General features: G+C 48.5%; 1 protein-coding gene across 2 annotated transcripts in view; it reads right to left on the bottom strand.

Moving 5' to 3' along the window:
* Positions 1-954: 954 nt before the first annotated feature.
* The window catches only part of Ap2m1 (adaptor related protein complex 2 subunit mu 1), a 9,844-nt gene continuing 781 nt past the window's right edge, over positions 955-10,017 (bottom strand). Inside the window, exons 2-12 of one of the 2 annotated variants that reach the window (XM_008831270.3) lie at positions 8,051-8,167; positions 6,220-6,485; positions 5,202-5,284; positions 4,423-4,428; positions 4,114-4,249; positions 3,875-4,016; positions 3,280-3,399; positions 3,044-3,179; positions 2,848-2,945; positions 2,153-2,264; positions 955-1,562 (exon numbers count right to left, since the gene is read on the bottom strand). In XM_008831270.3, the coding sequence (XP_008829492.1) occupies positions 1,428-1,562; positions 2,153-2,264; positions 2,848-2,945; positions 3,044-3,179; positions 3,280-3,399; positions 3,875-4,016; positions 4,114-4,249; positions 4,423-4,428; positions 5,202-5,284; positions 6,220-6,485; positions 8,051-8,124 (1,308 nt within the window). In that variant the 5' untranslated portion in view covers positions 8,125-8,167 and the 3' untranslated portion in view covers positions 955-1,427. The remainder of the gene's footprint in view (positions 1,563-2,152; positions 2,265-2,847; positions 2,946-3,043; positions 3,180-3,279; positions 3,400-3,874; positions 4,017-4,113; positions 4,250-4,422; positions 4,429-5,201; positions 5,285-6,219; positions 6,486-8,050; positions 8,168-10,017) is intronic. The other variant, XM_017797679.2, reaches the window with a different exon arrangement.

Genomic DNA, 10,017 nt, shown 5'->3' with positions numbered 1-10,017 from the left:
ATTGTCTTTGGCCACTCTCTGTTCTCTTCTGCACTGTCCCCTTTAGTCAGTGTCCACTCTTACCCTTGAATGTGCCTAATAGTATTCTATAATAAACTCCATCTTCTAACTAAAAAACTAAAAAAAAAAAAAAAAAAAAAGCTGAAACCAAGTACACTAACAAAGCCTGTGTTCTTCTTTGTCCTAACAAAACCACAGGATACAAGGGACATTCATTCCCCTCAAGGGCTCTAGAGGGATGGAGATACCCATCAGAGGAGTTTGGTAAGATGCATGGGGCAAACAAAATCTTTCCTTTGGCCATCATATATCAAGACTCAGGAACCTAGGCTAAATGAGAAAAGGATGGAATTAAGGTCAGTTTTTCAAGATGGCTGCAAGAATAAATACAAGCCTTGCTTGGTCTCTGTGCTTCAAAAACAAAACCTGCACACCTGCAATACTGCACTTGGAAGGTGGAGGCAGGAGGATTCTGAATTCAGGGCCAGCTGGGCTTTACACTACCAGATCCTGCTCAAAGCAAACAATCTGGAGTGGAGACACAACTCTGTAATACCAGCACTTGGTACAGGCAGGGGGAATCAAAGTCCAAGGCCTGCCTGGTCTACATAATGAATTTCAGATCAGCCAGGCCTACACCTGGCAAGACCCTGTCTCAAAAAACCGAAATTCTTACCCACAACACAAACAAAATCCAATCTAAAAATGAGTTAAGGTGGTGGTACTTGTCCTTGAGGCATTTTTTTTTTTTCAGAGGAGCCAGAACCAACTAACACCATTGAGAAGGGGACTTGGAAGGCCCCAGAGGGACCTAACAACTAGATTTTAAGATAGAGCCTTGAGAACATTCAGAATAGAAATTCTACTCAAAACCAGTAATGAGAAACTATGGGGATGACAGGCCCACCAGTTCCCCTCCCCTTATAGTTTCCACATTAACACTTAGCCAACAACTCCATTCTACAGTTTATTGGGTTTATAACTGGACGAAGTCAACACGTGTACAAAACGAAGCTCACACTATCCCAAAGTAGAGTAGGGATTGAAGGCTGGGGATCTGTTACTGGCCTTTGGGGAAGCTCCGAGGTGAGGGACAGTCAACCCTCCTACCACAGAGGTTCGGCCACAGGGGTGGAGAGGAGAGGGGGCCCACCTGGCTTTGGTCACAAAACTAAGGGCCTGGTACTAAGCCAGGACAGATGGAAGAGCAGAAGCCTCAAAAACCACCCTGCCCAGGAAGCCCAGGGACTGCTTTACCAGTCCCACTTGTGATGTGGTTGGTTCAGACCTATACTCAGGGGCTGGCATAAAGGGAAGGCAGCAAAGCAGGAGAGAGGAGACACCTATGTGTGGTGGCTGGGGGGCTGGAGGCACCCTGGACCTGTGGAAAAGGGTGGATGGGGAGGTGGGCTAACTGCCACCAGGAGCTAGCATCGGGTTTCATAAATGCCACTGCGGCCGATGTATCGCACCCATTTGATGACATCATGGTCGCTGTAGTTCAGCTTCGGTTCAAATACCTTCAAGTAGCGCACCTTGAGACCAGAAGGTGCGAATGGTACCTGGGCAGAGGACAGCTTTTGTTAGGAACTTGGCTTTCTCACAGCTGCTCTACTCTAGTAAGTTCCACAGCTCAGGGCCCTTACACTATCACAGGTGTTTCTGAAGCAACTGAAGGAAACTGGGATGGTTGGGAGTCCACTGAGGTTTCTAAAGAAAACTTATCCAAGAATAATTAGAAATAAATTTGTGTTTGAAGTCAGGTGCCAGATGTCGTAATTTGAACCAATTTCTTTAACCAACTGTAACCAAAGAACTGCCTTAGAACATACTTATCCTTTGCAGTATTAAGGACTTGAAAAAGTGAAGAAAATTAGATGTCTAATGCACACAAAGCAGTCAGCTCACTGTCCTATCTGTAGAGGAAATTGTCTTATCTGGCATTCAAACAATCTGAAATTTTCTGAATTATTTTGTGTCAAGTTCAGAAAGTTCCAAAGTTTTTCAACGTAATTCCAATTTCCATTAAGAGGCTTGAAGGAGAATGGATCTGTAAATTCAAGACACTTCTCCATTCTAAGCCTCCTTCCTCATCTCTCAGGTGCAGAGACTGATCTGAACAATCTCTTGTAGCGTTCACACCCTGCCATACCTCAAAGTTCATTGAAATGGGGGGTCGAGCCCATTTCTTCTTGTCGTTGGTGGGCAGAAGCTCAATCTCTGCGCTGATCTGTGATTCCTTCATGCCTGCCATGCGCTTGATCCTAGGAACACAGGGGTAACGGGCAGCAATTGCCTGTGGTGGTTTGGAGAAATTTCAAAGAGGAGATTGCTCATTTTAAGCAGAGAGCATGAAGCCAGGAGCTTGTGGGAGGTACCAGGATAAGAACGGCAGTCAGGACCCTGATAACCACTTATTACACCTTCAGCACTTGGAATTGCAGTTTCTACTTGGATGGATGGGTAAGCTCTCCCTTACCTGACTGTCCGCTTCAGATATATAACAAAGGCAAGCACAAAATATTTTTTGTTTTTGTTGTTGCTGTTTTTGAGACAGCCTCATTGTATAGCCCTGGCTGGCCTCAAACTCACAGAGATCTGCCTGCCTCTGATTCCCTAAAGGTGTGGACACCCATACCTGGTGAAAAATGCTCTTGAAAAACACATACAAGAACTTGAGTGCACACAGACACAATGTAAGGGCTGACAGTCCAAGTGTAAGTTCCTGGAGAAGCAGGCACACATCTCTCACCCTATACCCCATGTGAGAGGACAGAAGGTGAAATTTAACAAACAGGAAGGTACACTAAGGGGTCTTCAGCCCTGCTGTGCCCCTGAAAGACTCACTTCCACACAATGGCGTTCTCACTGGCCTTGTACTTGGCCTTCCCCTTCATGCAGATCACCTGCACCCCGCTTGTGTTCAGTGGGGTTGGGATCCTCACCTAGAAGGAACACAACTGTCAGGAAACTCTGAAGACCCAATAGCAGCTGTCTTTATTCCCTGAGACAAAGGTTTCCTTTCCAGGCCTTCTGTCCTCACCTCAATCTTCTGAGCCAGAAGTGAGGGCTTGAAGTTGGACTTGATGACCACCTTGACCTCTAGTTTGGTGCGTCCCACTTCCCGAACTAGTGGGATCACCCGAAAAGGAAGGATGATGTCCTTGGTAGTACGATACCTTTGGAGGTGGAGGACACAGTTGATACCACAGGGCCTGTCCGACTCCCTTATCCTACCTCTTCCAGCAGCACCCCTGCCTCCTCACACCCCAGCGGTACCTCATAAGTTCAAACTCTCCGTCTGGTGGGATGAAGCTGATGCTGCGTTCAGAGTCAAACTTGCTGAGTCGCACACACTGGTGGAAGGTGCAGTCATCAATGGCGATTGATTGCTTCCCACTACAAGCAGAAGCACAACTTTCCTCATTGGTACAGGAGGAATGGCAGGTGTCAGGCCGAGATCACAGCACACCAGGCTAGCCCCATAGGTTATGGAAAGCTGCCTGAATGCAGCTTTCTGATGTGGGAGTCTTACCCTACTGTTTGGGATGAGGGAGACCTTTCAAGTTCTTATCACCCGAGAGCCCTGCTGCTGGAGACACAGGTGTCTCAGGCACACGGGCAGAGATTATCAGATGAGGTCTTAGTCCTGGGGACCAAACAAAGGTGCTTCCTCTCTGAGGACTACTGTATGGTAATGATAATTCCTTCATCTCTCCTGTTACTGATGCCAAGAATAACTCACCAAGGAGTCTTGGAAAGACGGTTTGAAATTCCAGCAGAAATGGAAGTCCAAAAGAAATTTCACTAGGCTACACTGAATTCTCCAAGGCTTACCCACCCAGTTTCCCTCTAGCTCCCCAGATTCCAGTACCTCTTGCCTGTTTCATCAGCTGTGCCTTTGCCCTGCTTTTCAATGACAATCTTGTCATTCATCCCAAACTTGCACTCAGGCATACCACTCAGGTAACTCTTCATCACCACCCGGCCTGATACATGGGCACTCAGCACCTGCCCTGGTGGTAAAACAGAAAAACAGGAGCAGCCATGTCAAGCAGACAGGCCTTGAATCCTACCCCACCCGTTCAGATGGAATCACGATAAGGCTCTCACCCTGTGGAGACATAAGCAGGTTTACACTCTCCAGAACATCCAGGAAGAGTTCATTCCGGCGATATTTGATGCCTTCCCGCCGCCAGCCAATTTGCCCAGTCACCTGGCTGGTGATCTGGGACTGTTCTTCTTTTGTCTATTTGGGAACAAAGACAAACAGCCAATGGCCTCACTCCTTTCCCCTTTCAATCACCCTCTTTCCATACTCCAACCCTATCTTTCTTCTTTCTAGTCCTCACCCTGCAACCCATCTTCCCTCACAACCTTTACAGGGCAGGGTCTGTAGAAAATAGCAAGGGAACAACTTACCTGATGCTAGAGGCCACGGGGCCAGCAAGGTTCCAACAGGAAGCAGCAAGGTAGGCAGAAAAGAATGATATGAGGCTTAGATGGAAGAGGAGAGCCCATGTGCTCTTTTCCCTAGGAACACAGGGCCTCCAGAGCAGCCCACACCCTTGCCCTCAGTGTAGAGGAAATGGGGTGAACTGTATTCCTGGTGATAAAGGTGCTGAGTTGACAGCTTCTGGGGTAGGAACAAAACAGGCCTGCAGTCATAGCAGGAGGCTGAGGCCCACACTTCCTGTCAAGGGCAGGCTCATGAGTCAGCTTGGATAAAGCTGGGGGCCAATATGTATGAAAGGAGTTTGGGCTCCACCCTACCATAGTCTGTATGGTTTATTATTATTATTATTATTATTATTGGTCTTTTTGAAACAGGGTCTCCCCGTAGCTCTAGCTGGCCTGGATTCGCTATGAAGACCAGGCTGGCCTTGAACTCACAGAGATCTGCCTGCCTCTGCCTCCCGAGTGCTGGGATTAAAGGCATGTGCCACCATGCCCGGCTATTATTTATTTTTAATTTAAAAAATTTTCATTTTATATGTATGAATGTTTGCCTGCATGTGTAAGTACAACTGTGTATGCAGTGCCTGTGGAGTCCAGAAGTGGGTGTCAGATCCCCTGGAACTGGAATTATGGATGATTGTTAACTGCTGTATTGGTGATGGCAATGGAACCCGGGTCCTCTGGAAGAGCAGCCAGTGCTCTTAACCACTGAGCCATCTCTCCAGTCTGTACAATTTAAGTACCTGACTCTTGATGCCTTGCTGGGTGATGAAGGTTTTCAGTGCTCCTGTCTCTGAGTTCTGTGGGTAGCCAAAGTCCAAAATCTCTACAAAAAGAAGGGAATGTTGATGCACACCTTTAATCCTAGCACTCAGGATACAGAGTTAGGTAAATCTCTGAAAGTTCCAGACTAGCCTGGTCTACATAGGGAGTCCCAGGCCAGCCAGAGCTACATAGTGAGACCTTGTTTCAAAACAAACAGGCAAAAACAAAACAAACAAAACAAAAAGGCAAAAAAGAAAGAGAATTATGAGCCCCTAGACAAAATCAAAGACTCATTCATCTAGTCCTTCCTCTGGCAAGCATGGGTCTAGGAAGCACAGATCGTGATGCCTGCATGGAATCCTTTGAAGCAAGCTTTGTGGCAGTCAGCGTACCATTTATCCTTTAAGAAAACAATGTTTGGGTTTTGTTTTTTTTCCAAATGGAGAAACCACAGAGAAGCATCACAATGGTCAGTGGGTGAGAGGCTAAGAAACCATGAGCCCTCACTTTCCCTAGAAAACAGATGTTGGTAAAGGAGAGGCACTCACATATGACAAGAAGGAAATAGGAGAATGTCCAAGACCTCTAGGATCCTACTCTCTCCCAGGCTCTGATGTAGCTGTTGAGATGGAAAGCTGGGAGGACAGTCATTGAACTAAGGCCCAAACCACAAAGATCAGAGGACTAATATGGGAGGCTCAGCCACCAAACTTTAGTCTAGTTCCTAGCCCCCAGAAAGGCCTAAACGTCCCACCCCACCGGCTGCCTTACCTTATCTTGGGTTCTACTTCAAAACAGCCTTTATGTCTGTATTTGATCTGGCCATCTCAAGGACATAGAGATTGTAACCCGAGAGACCAGATACTCAGGAAACAAAGTTCAGAGTACACTGGAATCTCAGACCTGCTCTGGCCTCCAGGTCCCACCCAGTTAGGTTAATTTCCACCAAGGCCATCAGTCCCATCCACTGTTCCCTACCCCCACCACCCGCCTCACCATCCAGCAGCTCATATATGAGTACAAAATTGTTCTTGATGTTTTCCTCGCTGATCTTGCCAAAGTAAGCAGCCATTACGTCACACATCTTATAGAGGAATTCGAAGACCATGGCAGCATTGACATTCTGCTTGGTGACAGCTGCCAGCCAGATGTTGGACCGCTTAACATGGAAAAAGCTGGTACGAGCGATGTTTGTGACAGGGCTGCGCACCTGCTGCCGTGCATGAATAACATTGACCCGAAAGGCATCCACTGCATTCCTCCTGAGGGAAAAGGATGCATAGAGGCTGCTCAGCATCGAAAGATCAACCTCACCCCATAAAGATCAAATACAGCTACTAGCAGCTCCACCCTCCACACTACTGAAATCTGACACATATTTAACTGCCACGGTCTAAACCAGTGGGGCCACGGGAAGCGGGTCTGTGTTGGGCAGGCAAATGAAGCCCGTAAGAAATAGGGAATTCAAGTGGCAATGATGAGAGCGCAGATGTAGTTTTACTGAAGTGACTCCCAGGACTGGCCTCAACTTCCCAGTTATACCCCAGCTATTCATTGCTCTAGCTTCCCAGGAAGTCCCAGGCCCTGAAGAGGAAGCGATCTCTAGTGAACCCACCAGTGAAGAAAGCCAACTCTTCTGGAAACTGGACAGAGCTAGTGTGACCTCAGAAAAGGCTCTAATCTATAGGGTCAGAAGTACCAAGGGGCTATGGATTATGCCCACCCACTTGTGCCCAAGATCCAATTCTGGGTCAAGTTCAGGGGATAAAAAAAGATAATGAAAAACAATGGGGGCAGGGCCCCCTATCTGCCTGTACCTGGGTGGCAGCTTGACAGGCTGCTTACCTATTGCTACAGCAGCCAATGAGATGGGATGAGAGAAATGACGCCAGCAAGAGGAGAGTGACAGCAAGGAGAGAGAGGGTTAGACACAACAAACTAAGGAGGACAGCACACACCACAGGGGCAAAACAGGTCAGACAGGCACATGGGTGGAGAGCACACTAAGGCATGCAAGATGTCATGAGGCCCAGTCTTGGTATAAACCAGGTCCACAGGAGATGGAGGGACACGAGAGAGTTCAGCTAGCCAGGTTCACTCAGGCCAGGCATTACCACAAAGTCTAGCTCAGCCAACGAACAGACAGTCTAGTACCAACCAACCCACCAACCAATCAACAGCCACAAAGGCCACATCAAGCTAGTCCATCAGCCAGGGAACCAAGAGGCTAGGAGCACTGCAACAGGCCTATTCTGTGACCACCACCAGAGCAAGAAGCACAGTGAGAAGCAAGGCTGTGTGAGCTTTGTGGTTTATAAGGGACCTGGGGTACAAGGGTCACAGCTACCCTGGTCCATTCATATGGACCACAAAGAGCAGCATGGCCTCAAGCTTACACACAACCAGGAAAGGCCAAGAGGAACTGAAAACAGACGGGTCAACAGACTAGTCTTTTAAGAGAACCTAGGGAAGGCAGGCTCTCAACAGGAGAAGGGTTTTAAAAGCAAGATTTAGAGGGATTAGTAACTCCAGCTTGACACTAGCTCCACCCACTGGAGATAGTGCTCCCTCCAGAAAGGAAAAAAAAACAAAAAAACAAAAAAACCTGACAGGACAAAAAACACTCATCTTCAGCAACCAGGCCTGTAACTAAGACACAGGAGGCAAGAAAGGCAGGGGTTCCTGAGGCTTGGGGGAGGGGGAGTGTCATTTTGCAGATCTGAGCCTAGCTGCTAGGCCAGTGTCCAATGGGAACCAGGCTATACTGCATGCTGGGGCAGAGGGGCTAGCTTGATGAGGGCATAGTTGGCTCAGCCAGGGGCCTTACCCGATGTCATCTCTGTAGACCCGGGAGATGAGCACCTCCCCCTTGTGATTATAGATGAATAAGCCTCCAATCATGGTAGCAGTTCAGTCTCTGTGACCCATTGCTCTGAGAACAGTCCTAGGTAGGAGAGATGGGGGCGGGGTAAGGGAAATCTTCAGAACTCCTGCCAAAGTCCCCTGTGGGACTGTACAGGCTTAATTTTTTCCTGACTCAGTCCTCTACCAAGTGACCCAGCAGCTCTCCCAGGCAAGCCCCTCCCCCTCAGCCAGGCTCCAGTTCCTGTTTATCCCACACTGGATAGGAGTTAGGAGAGCCTGGGGTCCAGGATTAAGGCCATTTTGACCCTCCCTTTTCAGTGACTGAGACAGTAACCCCCACCCTATCGTCACTGTGCTTGAGCTCCACCGGGATCCTTTTCAGCCTCTTCCTGTGTAGACTCTCACTCAGGCTTCAGCCAGTGAGTCAATGGGGAGGCCTGCTAGAACTGGAATGGTGGTAAGAATTACTCCAGCTGGCTCAGGCTTGGGGCCCCCAGGCACAACCTTTAACTCTAAAACCCAGTCTTTGAAGCATTATCCTTCTAAGAAGGTAGCAGAGCAAAAACCTCCAAGTCTACACATTTCAGGAAAGGGGGGGGGGTGAGAAAGGAAAGCCCTCGGCCCCACATGGACCCAAGAATGTCACCTAAGCAGGCACACCTTTCCAGGCAGTCAGAGAAGCAGGCAAAGGAACAAGGAAAACTACACTTCAATGACCCAAGTGCTTATTACAGTCCATGACATATTTTTTATTTTTCTGTCTCCTTGTATGCCATGTGTGTTCAGGTGCCTGAGGAAGCTAGAAGAGGGTGCCAGGTCCCCTGGAGCCAGAGTTACAGGCCATTGTGAGCTGCCTGGCACGTTGGGATCCAAGCTGGGTCCTTTGGAAAAGCAGTATGGGCCAAGATCTCTCTAGCCCCTAATACAGCTATTTCTGATCACCCTCCTTTCAAAAAATTTCAGAGTGCAATAAAAATAAGAAATGTGTGTATAGCTTTAATCCTTCCACCTGAACTGTGACTTCAGATCTACCAAGTAACTCACTTCTGGCCTGAGTATTTATAAGCAAGGGGCAGGGATGGCAGAAGGCCTCAATTGTTCAAATTATTTGGGTCAAACTAATTTAGACTGCTTGTGAAAGGGGGTTAATTTCGTTCTTGATTTTCTGGTATTAATTTCATAGGGGTTAGTTTACAAAACTTCTAAACTGGAAAATAAACCCAAGATAAATGACAAGTCTGTCAAAGTGATATGGGCATAGTCGCACCTCACAGCTCCGAAAAAGCTGAGAGAGAAACCACAAAATGGAGGTAGAAGCAAGGACCAAGTCTACAGGTATGTAGTAGTAGTAAGTAGCTCAGGGTACTAGAACCAGAGGTGCAGGTCCCGAACAGGAATGGAATATTTAGTTAGCAGAATAGCTAGCAGTAATCGCTAGTACTTTACTCAGGTGATCCCACAGCAGTGGGAATCCCTAAAGGAAAGACGTCTGTCTCCGAGGAGAAGCCAGTAGAGAGGGAAACAGACTTCGGGATAAGGGAAAGCTGAGACTAGGCCTACTCTGTGGTTCAAGTGCAGAGGCATGAGGGGCTGCTGGGGTTTTCCCTGCGGAGGGAGGGGGAGACATCAAGGCCTAGGAGATGGTACCACCGGGTGCGGGGGCTGTGGAAGGTCTGTGAAGAGTCAGCTGTGGGGGTAAAGCAGGAGGAATGGATGTCGCACGGTGCAAGGCCTGTCACTGTCCAGGGAAGCCGCGTGAAGATGTCACTGTCTTGTGGGGCTGAGGGGATTTGTCCCGGCGTCGAGGGGAAGGCCAGAGGGCCGAGGGATGGTCACGATTCTTGGGGGGGGGGGGGGGGGGGGCGCCACTCCTTGGGGGGCGCGGGGGGGCCGGCGGGGGCGAGAGGGGGGGGGCGGACCACGCACGCA

Source organism: Nannospalax galili, unplaced genomic scaffold, assembly GCF_000622305.1.
Source record: "Nannospalax galili isolate Female #2095 unplaced genomic scaffold, S.galili_v1.0 scaffold315, whole genome shotgun sequence".
NCBI lineage: Eukaryota > Metazoa > Chordata > Mammalia > Rodentia > Spalacidae > Nannospalax > Nannospalax galili.
This window is presented reverse-complemented; position numbering and strand designations above follow the sequence as displayed.